At 36.6% G+C, this 22,348-nt stretch overlaps 1 protein-coding gene across 5 annotated transcripts in view; it reads left to right on the top strand.

Moving 5' to 3' along the window:
* PTPN4 (protein tyrosine phosphatase non-receptor type 4) overlaps positions 1 to 22,348 on the top strand; it is a 292,305-nt gene that overhangs the window by 206,954 nt on the left and 63,003 nt on the right. For all 5 annotated transcript variants that reach the window (XM_036023611.1, XM_036023614.1, XM_028533478.2 and 2 more), the window contains 3 exons: positions 8,856 to 8,924; positions 16,387 to 16,512; positions 19,205 to 19,363. In XM_036023611.1, the coding sequence (XP_035879504.1) occupies positions 8,856 to 8,924; positions 16,387 to 16,512; positions 19,205 to 19,363 (354 nt within the window). The remainder of the gene's footprint in view (positions 1 to 8,855; positions 8,925 to 16,386; positions 16,513 to 19,204; positions 19,364 to 22,348) is intronic.

The following is a 22,348-nucleotide window of genomic DNA, read 5'->3' as shown; positions in this document are numbered from 1 at the left end:
AAAATACCATCCTTTGGGAAAAGGAGGCAGCTACAGCGCAATCATCCACACATCCCCAAGGAAGAGAAATAGAGCCCATTTCTGCCTTCCTTTTGTTTAAATCTTCTGGCCCAGAACTCCGTGAACACCAGAGGTGTTCAGCTTGTCAGCCACTTCCATCTTAAACTATTTACCATTGCCTCAGGTCACCTCTTCCTATGGCCTCTCCCTACTCCTTCCCAGTAATTTGATCAGATCTCTACCACAGGGGCCCACTCCACAGGTCAGAACTTACTTCAGCAGGGCCCTGGTGCCCTCTGAGTCTGCCCCTTGAGTGTGTCACTTTGTGGAGGTGGTGGGTGGTGGTGCTCTGACGTGGTCTGTAGCTGTCCACTGGGTGTGCAGGCTCTGGGGCCTCCTAGGAAGTGCAGGCCAAGGTCAGCCACCACTTGTGTTCTGTCCAGGGCCACCCAGCATAAGCTGCAGAGCAGTCTACAGATAACTACATCTTGTGCTAGGTTCAGTGGTGCTCAAGAGTGTCTAAGCTGTAAACCAAGGCTGCTGCTAATGCCGGGTCTGTCTGTGGCCACGGCAATAGGCATGGGACATGCAGAGACCAGATGCTGCTTGTTTGAGAGAATTTAGGAAAATGAAGCATGAGCCAAGATGAACCATTTGTGTGGAAAAGCCATTGGAAGCAACTTGTTTGGGTCTGGCAGAGCCTCAGGGAATCACCAAAGCGGGGCAAACAGTGTAAGCCAGTTTGATGGAGTCTCAGATATTCGGATATGGCACCCGCCCACTGGCTCTGTGCGGGGAGGGCCTCTGTCAGCACTTCTTTCTGGGAGAAAACTACCCCCTCTTCTCTCACCTTTTAGTTTCTCCGCATATGCCTCTGGTGTCTTTTAGTCTGTTGTTCTTGCGCTGAATCTCAGAGGGAGTGAGTCAGTGTAAGTCTGCTTATATGTCCTTCAAGTGGAACTGCCTGGAACTCTAGCAGTTTTTCTTCCACAGCCTCAGTCCCCACTGGTTTTTACACAACTGGTTTTTACACTGGTTTATGGCACATTATCATCCTGGCACTGGATCTCTGGCCTGAAAGGGGTTCCTTTTAGGGCAGGCTGGGACCCCTCACTCCAGAGATACCCCTCCTGATTTTTGTCCGCCACACATGGGTGTGAGACCAGTTCGTTCCACATTTCCACCCCTCCTACCACTCTTGATGTGGTTTTTTCTTTAATTCCATAGTTGCAGGACTTTCATTCAGCTAGATTTCTAGTGGTTCTGACTAATGGTTGTTCTGTATTTAGTTATAATTTTGATGTGGTTATGTGAGGAGGCGTGCAGTGTTTACCTACACTGCCATCTTGAAAAGAACTCTCCCCACCAGCAATGTATGAGTGTTCCATTCAGCACATTCTCACCAATACCTGTTGTTATCTTTTCATTTTGCTGATGTACCCTGTCGAGCATATAATTTTGATGAAGTTCAATTTGCCTAATTTGTTATTTTATGAATCTGGTATTTTGGGGGGCTTTCATATCTAAGAACATCTTTGCCTAATCCCAAGTCACAACAATTTATTCCTATTTCCTTCTTTGAAGAAATTTTCTTCTCTGAGTTGTGTAGTTTTAGCTCTTAACCTTTGGAGGTCATGGCTGATCTGAGAGATATAAACTCTTCTTAAATATTGTTACATATATCAGGTACGTAAGTTCAGGGTTATAACTAGCTATGCACCTGTACATGACTAATGTTAAACCATAACATTTAAGGCATCAGTTTGGTTATAACGTGTGCTTTTTAAATTTGTATTTTTTCATTTCAGCACATACTAGTTATCAGTGTGTCTCTCAAATACACATAACCTATGCTGTAATTTTTTTATTGCAACCTCCACAGGGTTAATATTCATTCATTCATTTATTCATTCAACTACTTGGATATTTTTTAAACCCTCAACCAAGGATATGTTTATTGCTTTTAAAGAGGAAGGGAGAGAGACAGAGAGAAACAGAGAAACATGGATGTGAGATCATTTGGTTGCCTCCTGTCCACACCCCAACCGGGGATTGAACCCAAAACCTAGGTATGTGCCCTGACCAGCTATTGAACCTGCAACCTTTTGGTGTTATGGATGACACTCCAACAAACTGAGCTATCCAGTCAGGATTTACCTCTTAATATTTAGGTCTGTGATTCATTTGGAAATAATTTTTGTATATGGTGTGAAGTATGGATTGATATTTGTTTGGGTTTAAGTTTACTTTTTGTTTTTGGGTTTTCTCTTTCTTTCTTTCTTTTCTTTTTTTTTTTTTTTGCATATAATATCCAGTTGTTCCAGCACAATTTGTTGAAAAGATTACCCTTTTTTCCACTGAATTGCCTTTGTACCTTGTTGAAAATCAGCTGCTCAGATTCATGTGAACTTACTTCTGGACTTAAGACACAAGGGGGAACCACCTAAAAAGTGGAATTATGTTCTGAAGGGCAGACCCCTTGTAGTACAGGACTCCCCTGCAAGGTGAATGTTCTAGGAACCCATCAGCATCAGTGTACCAGCTGGAGTTGCTGTGAGAGGGTGTATTTGACTTAAGTGAATTTTTTTTTGAAGACTCTTTCAGTGCATTGGCCTATTTCATGATGGGTGATTTATGAGTGTACCTACCCACACCATGCTGAGTGTTCCAACAGTTTTTGACCAAAAACAGCGTGACCCACGTGCCCTACCCTCCCTGTTCACCCAATCTCACCCTGAATGACCTTTTCCTGTTTTCCTGGATGAAAAAAGTCCTCAAAGGGAAACATTTTCCTGATGTGGAAGAGGTGAAATAAAAAATGGCAGAAGCACTAAAAGGCATCAATTGATGCTCAGAAACTGTTTTGAGCAGTGGAAAAAAGCATCTCAACAGGTGCATTGCATCAAATGGAGAGTATTTTGAAGGTGACTGAAATTTAAACATGTAAGAATAAATACAGAACTTTTTATAAATAAATTGTTTTTGAATCCCCCCTTGGTTTTTTTTTTGTTTTTTTTTAAGAATTTATTTATTTATTTTTAGAGAGGTGGGAAGAGAGGGAGAAAAACATCATTGCAAGAGATCAACAAGCCCTGGCTGAGACTGAACCCACAACCCAGGCATTTGACCTAGCTAGGAAATTGAAATAACGACCTTTCGCTTTGTAGGATGAGGTCCAACAGAAAGGATAAGTCCAGCCCTAACAAGACACACGTGTCAAGGCTGGACTTATCATAAGTCAAAAATTCAGTAATACTAATCCTCCTATTTTTTTTTAATTTTTTCTTTTTTTGTGTGTGTCTTTTGAAATAATTTTGCATTTAAAATTTTTTATTTTCTTTTTTCTTTTTTTCTCTTTTTCTAAATTTTCTTTTTTTTTTTTTAAGATTTTTCTTGAGAGGGGAAGGGAAGGAAAAAGAGAGGGAGAGAAATATTTATGTGTGAGATACATTGATCAGTTGCTTCTTGCACACCCCCAGCTGAGGACCTGGCCTGCAACCCAGGCATGTGCCCTGTTTGGGAATCGAACCAGCAACCCTTTGGTCCGCAGGCCAGCATTCAGTCCACTGAGCCACACCAGCCAGAGCATGCAGTTCATATTTTTTATCATCTTTTTTTTTCCAGATAAGTTCCTTTAACATTTCATGTAATAAGGGCTTGGTGATGATGAACTCCTTTAATTTGACCTTATCAGAGAAGCACTTTATTTGCCCTTCCATTTAAATGATAGCTTTGCTGGATAGAGTAATCTTGGATATAGGCTCCTTGCCTTTCATGACTTGGAATACTTCTTTCTAGACCCTTCTTGCTTGCAAGGTCTCTGTTGAAAAGTCAGCTGCTAGTCTTATGGGACCTACATTGTAGGTAACTCTATTCTTTCCTCTTGCTGCTTTCAAGATTCTGTCATCTTTCTTTACTCTGGGGTAATGTAATTATGGTGTGTCTTGGTGTGTGCTTCCTTGGGTCCAGCTTCTTTGGAACTCTCTGAGCTTCCTGGACTTCCTAGAAGTCTGTTTCCTCTGCCAGATTAGGGAACTTCTCCTTCATTATTTTTCAAATAAGATTTCAATTTCTTGCTCTTCCTCTTCACCCTCTGGCACCTGTATGATTCAGATGTTGGAACTTTGAAAATTGTCTCTGAGATTCCTAAGCCTCTCCTCATTTTTTTTGAACTCTTGTTTGTTCATTCTGTTTTGGTTGAATGTTTATTTGTTCCTCCTGCTCCAGACTGCTGACTTGAATCCAAGATGCCTTCCCTTCACTATTGGTTCCCTGTACATTTTCCTTTATTTCACTTTTGTAGCCTCATTTCTTCCTTCATTTTGCAAGCAAGTACAATCAATTCTGTGAGCCTCCTGATTATCAGTTTTTTGCATTCTGCATCTCACAGATTGGCTATCTCTTCATTACTTTGTTCTGTTTTTGGAGCTTTGATCTCTTCTTTCATTTGGGCATTTTTTTTTGTCTTAGTGCACGTGTTATGTTGTAAGGAGGGTAGCATTAGGTATTTGCCAGTGCAGAGCAACCATGTCACTGCACTGTGGCTCTGTATGTTGGGAAGGGGTCCAAGAGGAAACTAAGCTGCTTGTTGGGCTCTTGGCAGGCTTTCAGTCACTTCCCCCACTACCCAAAACCAAATAGGGCACCTCTGATACTGGTCATTGGGTTTGTTCTAGGATCCTGTGGGTCTCCAACAAACTCTCCTTGTGAGGCTGGGAGTTTCTCCTGCCACCATAACCCCCACCATTTTTATAACCAGAGGTTTTGAGGTTTTATTTCCCTGCCCTGGGTTATGTTGTCTGTCTCACTCTGCAGTTGTTCCTCCTGTTTTATCCACATGTAAATGTGGGACTACCTGGTCCTCCATCAGACATGTTGTGGTGTATCCTCTTCAATCCGGCATCCCATCCCCACCCCTTCTACCAGTCTGAACGAATGTTTTTTCTTTAGCTCCTTGGTTGTCAGACTTTCATGCAGTTTGATTTTCTGGCAGTTCTAGTTATTTTTGGTTTTCATATTTGCTGTTGACCTTCTTTTGGTTGTGTGAGGAGGCAAGGTGTACCTACCTATCCTCCATCTTGGCTGGAAGTCCAAAAACAATCCAAGTTTAAAAATGAGCAGAGGTGCCCTGACCAGTGTGGCCCAGTTGGGCATCGTACTTCAAAGCCTGAGGCCACTGGTTCAATTCCCAGTCAGGGCACATGCTTGGGTTGCAGATTCAGAAGGAAGGCAAATAATCGGTGTTTCTCTTCCTCTTTTTCTGTCTCCGCTTTGCTTCTCTATAAAGTCCATACTAAAAATTAAAAAGTATGAACAGAGGACCTGAATAGACACTGCCCCAAAGACAACATACAGATGGACAATAGACTATGGAAAGATGCTCATAGTCACTAGTCATCAGGTAAATAGAAAGTAACACCATAATGAGATTCCACCTTATACCTGTCAAAATGGCTATAATCAATAAATCAACAAAGGCCTTGGCCAGGTGACTCATTAGATTGGAGCATTGTCCTGTATATCAAAGGGTTGCTGGTTTGATTCCCATCAGGGCACATACCTAGGTTGTATATTTGATCCCCAGTTGGGACATTTATGAGAGGCAACTGATTGAAGTTTCTCACATTGATGTTTCTCTCTCCCTTCTCTCTAAAATCAATAAATACATCCTTGCGTGAGAATTTTTAAAAAGTAAATAAATAAATCAACAGACAAGTGTTAACAAGGATGTGAAGAAAAGGAAACCCTTATGCACTGTTGGTAGGGATTCAGATTGGTGCAGCCACTATAAAAAATAATATGGAAGTTCTTTAAAAAAATTTCAAAATGGAACTTAATACCCAGCGATTTCACTGCTGGGAATTTATCTGAAGAAACCCAAAATACTAACTTGAAAAATTATATACACCCTATATTCACTGCAGCATTATTTATAATAGCCAACCTATAGAAACAACCCAAGTGCCCATCAATAGATGAGTGGACAAAAAAGTGGTGTGTGTGTGTGTGTGTGTGTGTGTGTGTGTGTGTGTGTGATGGAATATTACTTGGCCATAAAAAAGAATGAGGTCTGCCCTGGCTGGTGTAGCTCAGTGGATTGAGTGCAGGCTGGGAACCAAAGTGTCCCAGGTTCGATTCCCAGCCAGGGTACATGCCTGGGTTGCAGGCCATAACCCCCAGCAACTGCACATTGATGTTTCTCTCTCTCTATCTCCCTCCCTTCCCTCTCTAAAAATAAATAAAATCTTTAAAAAAAAAAAAAAGAATGAGGTCTTACCATTTGCAACAGTATGGATGGACCTAGAGAGTATTATGCTAAGTGAAATAAGTCAGAGAAAGAAAGATACCATATGATTTCATTTATATTTGGAATCTGAAGAACCAAATAAATGATCAAATTGGAAACAGACTCATAGAACAGATTGATGGTTGACAAATGGGAGAGGTGTTGGGTCTGCTGGGTGAAAAGGGTGAAGGGATTGAGTACAAATTGGTAGTCACAAAATAGTCGCAGAAATTCAAAGTACAACATAGGGAATATAGTCAGTAATATTTTAATAACTGTGTATTGTACAGTGCCAGGTAGTTACTTGAAATATCGAGGAGGGACCACTTTGCAAAGTATATGATTGTCTAGCCACTCTACTGTACACCTGAAACTAATACAAAATAATACTGAACATAAACTGTAATTGAAAACTAAGTAATAATAATGTCAAACCCCTAAAGAATAATATGGATAATACCAAACATAAATCTTAAAATGTTCCCTCATATTTCAATTTTATCTTTATGAAATTCAGCTTGTTAATCCAGCTTTTTGACTAATAGTATCCCATTTGAATACACTTCACTGAAGAATCATTTATCAGAGAAACAGCTGCTTTGAGTTTTCAAATAAAGCAATTTAATTGAGGGAATTGATTACACAGGTGTTAGGCTGGAGAAGCAAAATGGAGAAGGATAGTTTTGGAGAAGTATATAGGAAGAAGGGATAATGCCTAAGGATCAGAATCTTATGCTGTAGGCCAGGGTCCACAAGCCTTCACTAGCTACTACATTCTTAGAGCCATTGTTATAGTCAGTTCTGTAGCTGCCACAAAGGTGCTGCTTTGATATGGAATGGTACCATCTACACGGTGCTGTTTATCCTGAATTCTGTGCCCAATATTGTTAAGCAGCTACCATCACCTGCGTCTTCTGCTTTTGACTTGGTCTGCTTTCTAATCTCTCACCAGATAAAAAGCAGAACCTAACTGAAATCCAACTTGCAAAGGAACCTAGAAAATAGAGTCTGTTGGCTTTAGCCTCCTATAAAACTTAGAACACAGAAGGACTGGATTGATGCCAGTGACAGTTCAGTTAACATTAAATTAGTGTATATATTAACCATATATTTTATAGTTGTAAAAGTTTAAGTTTCACATATGTAGTCCTGAAGAACTTTAAAAACATTACCAAAGCACTTTTTTAATTATCAAAATGATTAACTATGTAAATGAAGCGGGGAAAGCAGCATAACAAATTTTTATCTGGACATAGTCTTATTCCTGAAGGATGTGCATTAAGTGAATGGTTTTTTTCCCCTCATAGTAAACAATGGTTGGGGATACAAGAGGTATTGTTAATACTTAAAATGTTGAAATACAATTTTGACCAAGACATGGACTACAGGATATCAGAGGATTTATTACATCTTCCACCAACCTCCTCATACGTATACCCTTATTATCTCTCTTCCAAAATATCCAGAGAATTGAAATATTTGTTCTAATGTGGAAATACAAAACAGTGGTTAATCTTAATTTGATACCTCTTTGCAATTGCAAGTATAGTTTATTCTTGTTAAAGGAAATATAATTTCTTAAGAAACTTCAACTTATCTAAATTTGAAAATCATAGTAACATTTATGACTTTGTCATTAAAGCTTCAACAGACATGCTATTCTGTTCATATTCATCTATACTTATCCATGAAAGATTATCTTGAAATTGTTTGTTTAGCTTTGAGATCCTATATGACTGCTTTTAATGTGTACATATATGTAAATGTTTATATTTGATATACTAAACATTTATGTTCATTCACAGCTAACTAATGTAATGTGTCAGGTAACAAATTCTCTGAGAACCAAGTTTTAATTAACAAATTTGGTCTGAAAACATTGGTGTACCACAAAGGATGATCAGTTCCCACTCATAAACAGTGTGCTTGCTAGACAAATCAGCTTTGACATAAATCCCCTATAGCGCCTAACTCCCAACCATATTTCTGTCCTTAGTTCCTTCCTATCCACAAAAATCTGGAATTGCCTGTCTGGTCATGGAAGGATTTGAGGATGTAACCCATCTTTATGTCAATGACCTTTGCCAGTAAACAAAGAGGAAAAGCTTGCCTAAGGAAAGAGCTGTTCTTCAAGTTGCCCATGTGTAGATCCTTCATTAAGTAGTAGTGGAGATGCTAGCTAAATCACAGACCTATAGGGTAAGGGCAGGGCATAGATGAGCTGAGTCAACAACCTATCTCTGGGCATCTAGAGGGCATGCTTTTCCAAGGCATAGCAGAGAAAGAATTCTCTCATGCAAAATTATCTCTCTCACATTTCCTCTCAAATAGATATCTTAAAAATGAAGTATCTGTGGAACACATCTTTGTTGATTAATGGAAGAACTCTGATTAAGCTTCATCTGTTCAGCTAGAACTGGAATGTAGTCCAGTCTTCTTATCCTCTGCTCCCTTTTCTCTGCAAGAAATACCTCGTCTCTTATGAAATTGTAATATAATCATGTTGTGTATTATTTTATTTTCTAATTCTCTTTAATATTTTATTATTGGACATATTTTTGTATTTCAGTGGGAGAACTGAAGTGCAGTCAGTTCAGTATGGCAAAGAAAAGGCAAATAAAGACAGGGTTTTTGCAAGGTAAGCCACTTCTATTTCAATGTCTTTTTTTTTTTAAAGAAATAAAATTACCAAAAATTTCTTTCCAGAAATGATTATAGAATTATCACATAATCTTTCCTTAATTAAACAACAAATTATGTTGAGGGAATAATGAAATAGTTTGTCTAATTTATTCATTCATATTTTTTTACATGAGCTAAATTAACCCTGTGCCAAGCATTGTAGCTTTGACTAGGCTGAATCGAGCATTATATATTTTTTAAAGATTTTATTTATTTATTTATTTATCTATCTATCTATCTATTTTCTTATTTATTTATTTTTAGAGAGGGGAAGGGTCAGAGAAAGAGAGGGATAGAAACATCAATGTGTGGTTGTCTTCTTGCACTCCCCCCACCAGGGACCCAGCCTGCAACACAGGCATGTGTCCCAACTGGGAATCAAACCAGCTACACTTTGGCTAACAGCTCTGTGCTCATTCCACTGAGCTACACCAGCCAGGCAAGCATTATATTATTAATCTAACATTTTGTTGTATGGTTCATTATCCTTTGTAAAACATTTTGAGAAGCATTATGACTTATTTTTATATTTTATCTAGTCATTTCAATATATATATTTTTAATCCTCATCCAAAGATACATTTATTGATTTTAGAGACAGAGAAAGATTGACCCATGGCTTCCTGTCTATGCCCCAGCTGGGGATCAAGGTGCAACCAACTGAGCAACCTAGACAAGGCTCCATATATTTTTAAATCATATTGTTAATAAGTAAGTTGCTTTTTTGGGGAGTGCCATTTAGTTATCTTCACTTTTTAAGGATCTGTTAATAGCCAATTTACTTTTAACAAGTGAAGTGACATCATCAAGTTTATGTTTTAGAAAACAGTTTTATGAGCAAGAATAGACAATAAATTAGAAGTAAAGACTGAGTACCCAGAAACCAGGTTATTGTAGTAATCCAAATGAAATTAATGAAAGCCTGAACTAAAACATTGTCAATGAAAGGGAGAATAGAATCAAATTTGAGGAACATTTTGTAAGTAGAACTAGCAGTTGTAAACCAGTTGGGTAGAGATGGGTTAGCAACAGTAGTATCTGGAAAGACTCAGATTTAAGTGACATACAAAAGATGGGTTACAGGAGGGAGAACAAATTTATAATGGAAGAAGGTATTAAATTGGCACAGGTCTAGTCTGATATGCCTGAGCAACACCCTTAATAGGATTAAATATTCAGATTCAGAGCTCTGGAAGAGGGAGAGGGACCAAATCAGTGACTGCAAATATTTGTTGAAGACCTACTCTGCTGAGCATTGTTTCAGGCCCTGTAAATACAGCGTATAACAAAACATATCTTATGCCCATGAAGTTTAAATTCTGATTGGTGCTATAGATGTCTAATGTAAGTAAAAGATTGAGCCAGTTAAGGCCATGGAAACTGGAGTCTCCTTATATTTCAGGAAGAATAGGCCAATAATGGACCAGAGTGAGCACAACAGTGGTAGAAGAGATGTGTGAGAGGTAGGCAGTATCCAAAACTTGTATGATCCCATGCTGGAAATGTAAGGATTTTGGATTTTAAGTGGAAGCCAATGAAGGCTGAGAGCATGGAAGGGATATAAACAGACTTGCATTTTTAAAAATCTGGTAGAGTAATAAACTGAAGTATTTACAAATATATGATTTTTAGGATTTGCTTAAAATAATTGGGGCAAGAGGGTTAGAGTAAGTGGTAGAGATGAAACAAGATTGACCATGATGATAATTGTGGCATCTGATTTCTGAATACATAGAGTTTATTAAACTGTTCTCTGTACTTATGTTTATGTCTTAAATGTTCCATAATAAAAATATTGGGGATTGGGAGATCACTGTGGCTTCTGTGATGGAATCAACTGTATGGGGATATGAATAGAAAGAGGTTGATCAATTAATCTATAATGACTAACATTTATTTTGTACTTACCTATGCCGAGCAATTTTTATATTAATTCACAATCCTCATAATTCATGAGGTAAATTCCATTACAGAGGAAAAAACTGAGCACAGCAAGTTTTAATATTTCGTGGTAGATTTCACAATGCATGTACTCACAGAGATTTTATGTATGTATCTGTGTATTTTATTTGCTTTAAGAACTGTTTTATACAAGCCCTGGCTGGCGTAGCTCAGTGGATTGAGCGCGGGCTGCAAACCAAAGTGTCGCAGGTTCAATTCCCAGTCAGGGCACATGCCTGGGTTGCAGGCCATGACCCCCAGCAACCGCACATTGATGTTTCTCTCTCTCTCTCTATCTCCCTCCCATCCCTCTCTAAAAATAAATAAAATCTTAAAAAAAAGAATTGTTTTATACTTTTGTTGCTTATATTTATAACTTATCATAGGCATTTTCTTAGACGTTGAAAAGTCTATAGTCATTTATAATGTCAGTAAATATTTAAACAGTTAAATTTTTTAATCCTAAACTGTGTAAGTTTAGAATTCTTCACTTTACCCCTCAAATCCCATGTTTCTGGAGTCCAGATCGTTGCTAAGACTATCCAAGGCTTTGTGAGTACTATGCCCTGAATTCTTGTAAAAGTAAATTTAATATTATAAATTCCTTGGAGTAAGGGACTTCCGGCAAGATGGAGGAATAGGTGGACGCACCGTACTTCCTCGTACAACCAAGATTAGAAAACCAATAATTTACAACAATAATTTACTATCAGAATAACACCCAGATCCGGCAGAGGATTTATATGAATGGAAGTCGGACAGCCAAGAAGTTGAAGTAGACGCGCATTCATCCGGACTGGTAGGAAAAGACAAGCCGGGCGGGCGCGGGGCTGGCTTGGGTCGGCGGCGCGCGGAGGTCGGGGTAAGGTTTGGCGCGAAACCGGCGCAAAAGCCATCCGGCGCGCAAGAAGGCAGCGGTGATCCCTGAGTACGCAAGCTGTGGCTGGCAGACCCAGAGGGGTAGCGATTGTGGACCAGGGCAGAACTTGCGGCCCAGAAGCCCAGCCAAGGGTCTGAGTCCAGGGAACGAAACTACCGCCATTGTTTTCTCCCGCCCCACTCCTGCTCCCGCCCCGCCCCCACTTATAACGTCACAATCTAGCCACTGGGGTGCCCAGCCCCAGTGAACACCTAAGGCTCCGCCCCCCACCGTAACAAGAGCAACCAGACCGGGGGGGGGGGGGGGGGGGAAGGAGATACGGGGGAAAAAACACCATGTTTTCAACAGAGCAGATCAGTCCCCCAGGACTCATCCTTTTGAGCGACCAAGAATTAGCCAATCTATCAGATGCGCAGTTCAAAACACTGGTGATCAGAAAGCTCACAGAACTAGTTGATTTTGGACGAAATTTAGATGAAAGAATGCAGATTACCATAAAACAGATGCAGGAAGACATGCGGCGGAGAGCCAATAGTGAAAGGAAGGAATCTGAGTCTCAAAACAATACAGTGGACCAGAAGGAAGATAGAATCAACCAAGCAGGAAAGCATGATGAAATAAGAATTCAAAAAATCGAGGAAAAGCTTAAGAGCATCCAAGACACCTTTAAACGTTCCAATATCCGAATTATAGGGGTACCAGAATCGGAAGGGGAAAAGCAACAGATTGAGCACGTATTTGAACAAATAATAAAGGAGAACTTCCCCAATCTGGCAAAGGGAACAGTCTTCCAAGAAATCCAAGAAGCTCAGAGAGCCCCAAAGAAGTTGGACCCAAGAAGAAACACACCAAGGCACATCATCATTACATTAGCCAAGGTAAAAACGAAGGAGAGAATCCTAGAAGCAGCAAGAGGTAAGGGGACAGTCACCTACAAAGGAGTTCCCATCAGACTGTCAGCTGATTTCTCCAAAGAGACCTTACAGGCAAGAAGGGGCTGGAAAGAAATATTCCAAGTCATGAAAGACAAGGACCTACATCCCAGATTGCTCTATCCAGCAAAGCTCTCATTTAGAATGGAAGGGCAGATAAAGTGCTTCTCAGATAAGGTCAAGTTAAAGGAGTTCATCATCACCAAGCCCTTATTTTATGAAATGCTAAAGGGACTTATCTAAGAAAAGAAGATAAAGAAAAGACATGTATAGTAAAAGGACAGCAAAGTCACAATTACTAACAACCACACCAAAAGCAAAACCAAAAGAAACTAAGTGAACAATTAGAACAGGAACAGAACCACAGAAATGGAGGGCACATGGAGGGTTAGCAGCAGGAGGGTGGGAGGAGGAGAGAGGGGGAAAAGGTATAGAGAATAAGTAGCATAGAATGTAGGTTGAAAATAGATAGGGGGAGGGCAAGAATAGTACGGGAAATGTAGAAACTAAAGAACTCATAAGTATTACACATGGACATGAACTAAAGGGGGAAATGTGGGTGGGAGGGGGGTACAGGGTGGAGGGGAGAGAAGGGGGGAAATGGGACAAATGTAATAGCATAATCAATAAAATATATTTTAAAAAAATTCCTTGGAGTAAGAACATTTGAAACAGAAAAAAAATCATTAAAACATGATTTGTATGTGTTTGAATAATAAAATTTACTTGCATTTTTAAACTTATCCCTGGCTTATCCTCATCCTTATTTGCCTATGAGTAATCCACCAAGCAGGAATACCACCAATAAAAAACACTTGATATAGATGGATTTAGCTGGTCAGAGCTATAGCATTTTGCTGTGATAAGTTTACCCTAATTTTAATGATGTAATTTATCTCAGCATTTGTTCTTTTAAGTTTTAATTTATTATTTCTTATTTTTAGATTTGTGAGGGAAATGTTCTATTTATTAAATATAAATATTGTTATAGTAGTGGCTTGGTTATTAAATATAAATATTGGTGTTATATTAGTGGCTATATTAGAAAGGAGAAGAAAGAACACAGATGCCTACTCTAATAGATGTGGCTACTGAAATTATTCAAAATCCTCCCTTTTATAGCCTTAAATATGCTTGTTTCCAGTTAGAAAGTACTAAGACCTGTATACAAATGTAAAATGTACACAGAAATGTTAATTTGACATTGTTTTCCTTGGAATTACTCTTCAGAGTTTACTTCCCATCAACTATGCTATTTTAATTTAAAATGTATTTGTCCTAGCTCTTATTAAACATTCCTTTCAGACTTGTTAAAATCAAAGTAAATGTTTTTTGATTCTTCTCTCTTAAGACCACACCATAACAAAATACTAACATTTTATTCTTTTCTTGCTTGATATTTATAAAATACTGAACATGATTTGTTAACTAGTTCTACTGTGTATGATGTCCTAATGTTTTCATATTTTGATCATAACAGATTTTGAGAAATATGCATACAGTTACACCTGCATCTTAGTTTTTCATTTTATATGTGCATTGTTAAACTGTGAAATTGTTTAATAGGTGATTTTGTAAAACTGATATGCATTAGTCAATGAATAGTAAAGCTAAAATTCCAATACCAAAAGTCCCAAATAGCTGCCCTATTTCTTTTGTAATGCCAGAATTGTCTGAATCCTCCTTGAAATAGTAAGTTATTAGCTGGACAAGGTTTGAATAGTACTGTTTTAGTGATCCTGCTAACTCTGAAAGCTTAAGCTTTTCTAGGGTGGATTTTATAATGTATCAGAATCCTGTTGTGATGACCTGATGTATATCTGTCATAATACTCAAATGATTTTAGCAATTATTAAATTAACTTGCTCTGTTAAAGTATTAGAGAATTCTAGAGTTCTTGTCCACTTCATGGAATTTTAGTTGGCAATAAAAGTAGAATAGATTTCTCCTTAAACTTTTCATGTAAGATTTTTTTCAGCAATAATAAATGTTACTTATTTTATTTTTTTATGTATCTACTCTTTGAATTGCTTTCACACTTTTTAAATTGTCGTATATCTAAGAAGAAAGCAAAAGAATGTTCCCATGCAACAGAAAAATAAGGCTCCATGGTCAGAAAATAAATTTACCACATTGCAAACATACTGATGAAGTGTGGTATTTTTTTCTCTGAAATTTCCACACTCAACAGGAAACATAGACAGCAAGCTTGAGTGGGTGCGTCTCTGAGGTTAAAACTGTTAATAAAATCAAACACCTGAAATTTAGTTTTAAATGCAAAGCATTTACAACCATGTTTAGTGTATTAACAACAGCAAAGTGTTCTGATGCTTCATTCTAGGTGAGTATAACTGGATTTTTTCCTCCTTCAAATGACTTTTTTTCTCTCTTAGAAAATGAAAGTAGTTGATCTCCTGACTATAGTTGGCAAATTCTTGTATAGCTTACACTTAGTGGTCTGATACATGAAAATGAATAGTTTTATTAACATTAAGAATTAGCATTAATAAAGAGCCACAAATGCTAAGGTTTCTTCTAAAATTTTGTACTTTGTTTTAAATATCTAATACATGACATAATATACTTTTTCATTTTACTGTAACTGAAAGGAATATCTGCATTGCTCTATGAAAGGATTGGACTAGATGTCTTGAGTTATCTTCAGATTAGAAGATTCTAAAATTTAAACTCATGATAACTGGAAATGTTCATGCTTTAATAACTTTAAATTAACTTATGCAGAATGAAATCTGAGTCAACATCCTTTTTTTAAATCAATAACATTTACATCTCCTAGCAAGTGTTAAATGTTCTTATATTAAGATGTCATTCGGCCAAACTAAAAAGGCTTTTGGCTATAAATATATGAAATGATAGGCACTTGTGTGGTTTGGATTCATAAGTAATTTAAGTTACTTGTGGGTTAGTAAAATTAATGGACTAAAACACTAACTGAAAACTTAGATACTTGTATATTATAAAGTTTGGGAGGTAGGGAATGACCTTAATATTACATATTATACTATTAGTGTAGAGATTTAGATGTGGAAACTTAAGTTATTTGTTTAATTGGAAGGTCAACACTAGAATTTAGGGTACCTATCCATCATTATTTTAATGCTTCCTAATTTATAAATAAATTTTATTGCATATTCTTGATCATTGTTAACATGCTCTTTGGTTCAGTCTTTTTCTATGTTCTTCCGTAAATTTATTACTCAAATATAAAACTATCAGTTTACAAGATGATTTATTATGTGTTTTATATAAGTAGCTTAATTTATAACATTAGCCTCCTTATTAAATAGATGTCATATATTGAGAAGTACTTGAGAAGACTTTCGGTAGCCATCTACCAAAAACACATTCCGTTGTGTTTTTTTCTTTCTGTTATTTCTTATTTCTTCTCTTTTTCTCTTTCCTGTTCTCCTACTTTTTCTAGCTTATCTTTTCTTCCTTCATGTAAAGCAGATTTACTTGCTTAGGAAATTATTTGGTAAATAGCCTCTTACCAAAGAGGCTATTAGTGAATGCACTAATTTCTTATAAGTAAACTCTTTATGTTTACTCATTTAGAATGTAATGTATTAATACAAATTCTAAGATTTGGTCCATTGTTTTGGTGTATAAAATTAAAATTTTTACATGTTAAATTATTTCTGTAGATCTCCAAGTAAGCCCTTGGCACAGAAATTAATGGATTGGGAAGTAGTAAGCAAAAATTCAGTATCTGATGACAGGTTAGAAACACAGAGCCTTCCATCACGATCTCCACCTGGAACTCCTAATCAGTAAGTAGACTCATATCAGGTGTACACTTTGCTCGTTTCTAAATTTTTTATATATGTCCATTGTTTGAAGATCAAACTGTGTAAGTCTTTTTAATTTAAATCTTTGGTTAGATATGATTTTTGTTGTTCCAGATCGTCGTTTTCTCTTAGCCTTCCTCTGAACCTACAGCTCATTGCATAAGTGGCATGGAATAGCTTTGGCAAATGAGTAGTAGGACAAATATTCAAGGAGGATGCTCACTTTCTTTCACAGCTGAATTTCAAAGTAAGGGTCCCTAGCCAATAAATCAAGATTTGTTACTGGAGTTAAAATCTAGGAATATGGTTGTTGTTGACATAATCCTTTTCCATGTGGATCTCCAACAGAATTTCTAAAAGAGCATATATTTTCTGAAAATTCTTAAGTGATTATGCTTCTCTTACTTAAGTTCCTACCCCAACCACTGCTCTGCCATTTTCTGTGGTCTAGAAAAACAGATTTCAAAGATCAGTTCCCACAAGCTTAGCCATAGCTATGCTAACAAGCAATGTGTTATTCAGCACTTATTCTATATGTACTTCACTCTAGGATTTCTCACAAAAGCTGTATACTTTGGTATAGATAATAATAAGATCCACTTATACTAGCCAAATATGTTAATTTTATGTTTTCAAATGTATTGTTAATATATATACATAATTAACAAATGTAAGTCAGCATATTGTCAGACCTTGTTAACCCGTAAGTTGATATAAAAATATTTGGATTTTGGTATGGAATACAATATTTGAAGGAGTCTTTTTTTAAAATAGATTACTGTCCAATAAATGTGCACTAAACTAAAGTTGTGTTCTGATGGATGTTTGTCAGCCAAAGCATAAATTTCTACCATATTGGAAGTAAAGTATACATAGAAAGTTTGATTCACAGAAGGATACCTAATACCTAGATGTCTTCCTTACTACTAGAAAAAATTAGACTGAAAAGTTTCTGTCTTGTTAATTGCAGGTTGCTAAATCATCTTTCTTTAAAAGACTGCCTGTATTCAAGGGCTAATTAGCCTGTTGAAGAAAATCCAGGAATTCCTTTTTCTGGTCCCTTTCCAGCCAGCCATTTCTACATTTGTTACCAGGAACAAGAATTTAAACCAGATGATTGAATTAACTAGTTAGTAGTAGCTCTGATTCATGAAATAGTTAGGTATGATCTGAAAAATCGTTTATTTCTAAAATTTTAAAGAGACTGTACAGTATAGTGATTAAGAGCATGGGCCTGGAGTCACTGTGCATTAGAACTTTGAGCAAGTTAATTAATTAATCCCTTTGTCCCATTTTCTTTATTTTTTATAAGGAAATTATCTTTTTTATTTTTATTTATTTTTAGAGAGAGGAGAAGGCAAGGAGAGAGGGAAAGAAATATGAATGTGTGGTTGCCTCTCAAGCGCTCCCTACTGGGAGCCCAACCTGGCACACAACCCAGGCACGTGCCCTGACTGGAAATTGAACCAATGACCCCTTTGGCTCGCAGACCAGGCACTCAGTCCACTGAGCCACACCAGCCAAGGCTGTTTGTCCCATTTTTTTTTATCTATAAAATTGTATATATAGTAATAATGTCTTAATACTATGAGGTTTGATATATGAAAGATGCTTTGAACAATGCCTGGCACATACTCATAATAATGTTAACTATCATAATAATAGTAATAAAAGTAATTCATATGACTGTCACTTATGAGGATGGAACTATGTTATTTAGTATTCTTAGAAATTAAAGAAAGTCCTATAAATTAAAATATTTACATATAAGGATTAAAAAAGAGTATCATGCCAAGGGAAATAAGTCAGGAAAAGCTAAAATCATAGGATTTCACTTATATATGAGATATAAAACTGAAAGTCATAGACACAAACAATATGGTGGTTATCAGAGGGAAGGGGGTGGAGGGTAGTAAAGGGAAATGATGCCAAATACATGATGACAGAAGACGATATGACTGTGGATGGTGGGCACACGGTGCAATGTGCAGATCATGGATCATATAAATGCATACTGAATTGATTCCTCTTCTGCTTCCCCTAAAAGGTCAGAGCACCCCATTTCTGTATTGCTAAAGTATAGAACTGTTTCTCCCATGTAGGTATAAAACAAAAGTATTTGAGGTATTCAGGGAACCCACCCAATGTTATATTGACATGTATTGGGAAGGGCTGGGATCATATATATTTCTGTGTTCTGTAAAGTATTGCTTACTGGTTCTCAATCAAATTTTATTAGAACTATAAAAAAAATGTGTACATGAAACCTATATGATCTTATTAAACAATGTCACCCCAATAAATTTAATTTAAAAAAGAATTTAGATCAGTAGATATTTCTCAACCAATTATTCTATCCCATTATTTTATAAATGCTGATTAAGACACAAAGTTGTAATGACTAAAAGTTAGAAACATTAATGTTGGTAGAGATAATAGATGACTGGATAGGTAAAATCCTTGTGGCAGATGGTTGACTATAGCTCAAATTTTGATTTCCTATTCTGTGTTCCTTCTGTTTATATCACACTGTTATTGTCAGAGACTCTGCATAGTTGATGGTGGTTAAGTCTTAGAAACACACAACCACTTTTTGATGCAATCACGTAGGTAAGAAAATTTTAAAAATTGAATTAAAGCACATTTTTACTCCATTTTCTTGCTCTTTATGTAGTCGAAATTCTACATTCACACAAGAGGGAACCCGGTTACGACCATCTTCAGTTGGTCATTTGGTAGACCATGTGGTTCACACTTCCCCAAGTGAAGTATTTGTGAATCACAGATCTCCATCTTCAACGCAAGCTAATAGCATCATTTTGGAATCATCACCGTAAGAACTTTTTCCATTTAATTTTTTTCTTCTAAGTACTAATACTCCAAATTGTTTTATTTGAAATACTCTGGGAAATTAGCATATTTGATACAAGATTTTAACTTTTGCCGTGTTTTAAAAGTTTATATATTTGTAAATCTGCTTATTTGTCCCTGAGAATCCTCGGCACTCCCCCTACCAAAAAGAAATTAATGTTCTTATTTCTGTGACTCAATCTGTTCTTTAACTTTTAGTGCATACAATTAAATATTTCTGTAGACAATGTTTCATTGTGGTCAATCAGTAAGATAGTGAAGAGTAGAGTTTTTAAAAATATTTTTCAGGAAGGGACCCATAAGATGACTAGACAGTGTCAGAAATGTTATATAGCAAGATTACCATCACGCTGAAAAGAAATATAGAAAGCATGAATTTTAGAACACTATTTCTAAAATTCTTTCCTGTCTTATATTATATGCTGAAACAAATTCAACTTCATAATTCAGTGTTTATATCTCATCACTTTAATGTATAAAATTCTTTTTTTCTCATGTTAATATCTAGTGTCTAGATTTATCGGTTTATATAATGCAGTTCATATGCAAGTAAAAATGCAGTGCAAGAGTTAGAAAAAAGTAAAGTACTTTATAAGATAAACAAATACGTAAGCAGATTCATTAGTTGTTGAGGAGAAGGTGGTATAAGATACAGTGAATGGGATCAAGGTTAAAGAAAAGATGGGTGGAAATGTAGATAGAGTCATCAGGAAAGCATTTATTATAGGTACTCTAGAAAAATGTCAGTAGGTCTTAGAGATCCATACTGAAAACAGTATTTTTGATGGGGGGAGTCTGCAGATATGAAAGGTATTGTTCTTTGCTCTTACACTGTTTTTCATAAGGGACTTGAATATTTGTGAATTTTGGTATTCATAGGGGTCCTGGAACAATTCCCCTGCAGATACCAAGAGACAGCTGCACTTTGGCGGAGTCAAAAGTTATATGTGGATTTTCAGCTGTGTAGGGGTCAGTGCCCTAACCCCTTCACATTGTTCAAGGGTCAGCTATATATTCCCATCTTCTCCCTTTCTCTTTTTAAGCATCCAAAAGTTAACACAGATAGTCATTTGTCCACAAAATTTTTTGATGTGGGTAAAATTTGAACACTGTGTTTTGAGCCCTGGTTCCCATCCCCTCTTTGGATTATTTTAGGCAAATTGTTGGTTTTAAATATGTTAAAAGTCATTGAATTAGAAATATGTTATCCATTAAAATAAACATAGATGCTATTAGAGCCCCATCCTCTATTGATCTTACATTCTGTTCATTTAAATATAAGTAGTTTTTATTAGAATATGAAGTATAACAGTATTACCACTTATAACCAAAATGGGATGATAGAATTCTATTGAAGCTTCAGATACTGGTAGGTAAGAGAGTTGCTCAGCTTTTGTCTATTGTATAAATTGACTTTTTATTTGAAACATTTTATTTGAAGAAAAGAGTTCACTGCTACAAAAAGTTTGGAAACTCCTGGTTTAAAATAACTTTGCTTATAAAACTGAAACTCATAAACAGATAACAGTATAGCAATTACCAGAAGGAAGAAGGTGGAGGGTTGTAAAGGGTAAAGTACACCAAATATATGGTGGCAGAAGATGATTGACTTTGGATGGTGGCACACAATGCACTGTACAGATCTTGTATCATAGAAATGTACACCTGAAACCTATATGATCTTATTAACCAATATAACTAGAGCTAATTTAATTTTAAAAATTTTTAAATAAAATAACTTTGCTCCTGCTTTTTGTTTCCTTTGAGGTACAACTATAACATAGTTAAGAGCACAGGCTTTGAATTCAGACTGAGTTTAAAACTTGGTTTCACCAATTGACTTGGTGACCTTGAGTGAATTATTTTACTTCTGTAAGCCTCAATTTCCTCTACTGTAAAAACAGGATGATAATATCTACCTCATAGAATTGCTGTGAACATTTAATGAGATGCATAGTTCAGCAGAGAGAAAATGCTTAGTAGATATTAACTATAATAACTATATAACTTTTTCAGTTAACTTTTGGGAGGATTTATATTGGCAGCTTATAAGTATTTATCAACCATTCATCTGACTGCATGTTTGAACTATGGGGTATCTGATGGAACACAATGAGAAATTCCCCAAATCTCCACTTTGTCCTTGGGTCCCTAATAGTGAGAAACTCTATGCAGACTTCATAATCCTCCAGTGTTTAATCCATTTCCCTGAGTCATTTTTTTCCTGGCCTGTCTCATTCTAGTCTTATCTAATGAGTCACCACAGCTTTGTTTGTATAACAGCTTGTTAACTTAGTCCTCAAAGATGTGCCTTCCCTCTGCCCTTCTGCGTTATTGGCACAGATAACTTCATCACCAGACTCCACTTAACCCAGTTTCCCTGCTAATCTTATATAGACCTGCTAATAGTACTTGGCTGCCTTAGGACAAGGAAATAAAAAAACCAAAGAGGGTACAGATAAAAGTATCAAGCCTAAGGAACTCAGAGGATGTACAGTCTTATCTGTTGCACTTGTGATAAGACTAATTGCAGGTCCCCAGGCTGCTCTAGCTGCACTGAACTTACCTACCCTCTGTATCTGGCAAAAGTCTCCATTACTTGCATTTGGCAGCTAAGATGAGGGACTTAGAATTTGGTTGAACCCCAGAATCTCAGGTCTGGGACCTCAATTCTGAAATAGATTCCTATAAATACAATAATGGGATATTTCAACTCTATTCTTATGTTAATCACATCCCTGAGAGTCTATACACACTTTTTTAATCACATTGAGCATTACCTTGCAATTTGTCTGAAATGGTGTTTACTTTGAAATACTCTTAATGTCGTTACAAATTAGCCAAAATATTGAGAAGCCTGAATTTTGAACCAGAATTTTTTCTGTATGCTTTTTAAAGATTTTATTTATTTATTTTTAGACAGAGGGTTGTGGTTTCTATTTCTCTA

Source organism: Phyllostomus discolor, chromosome 4, assembly GCF_004126475.2.
Source record: "Phyllostomus discolor isolate MPI-MPIP mPhyDis1 chromosome 4, mPhyDis1.pri.v3, whole genome shotgun sequence".
Taxonomy (NCBI): Eukaryota; Metazoa; Chordata; class Mammalia; order Chiroptera; family Phyllostomidae; genus Phyllostomus; species Phyllostomus discolor.
The sequence above is the reverse complement of the archived record's forward strand: the minus strand, read 5'-3'. Positions and strand labels throughout refer to the sequence as shown.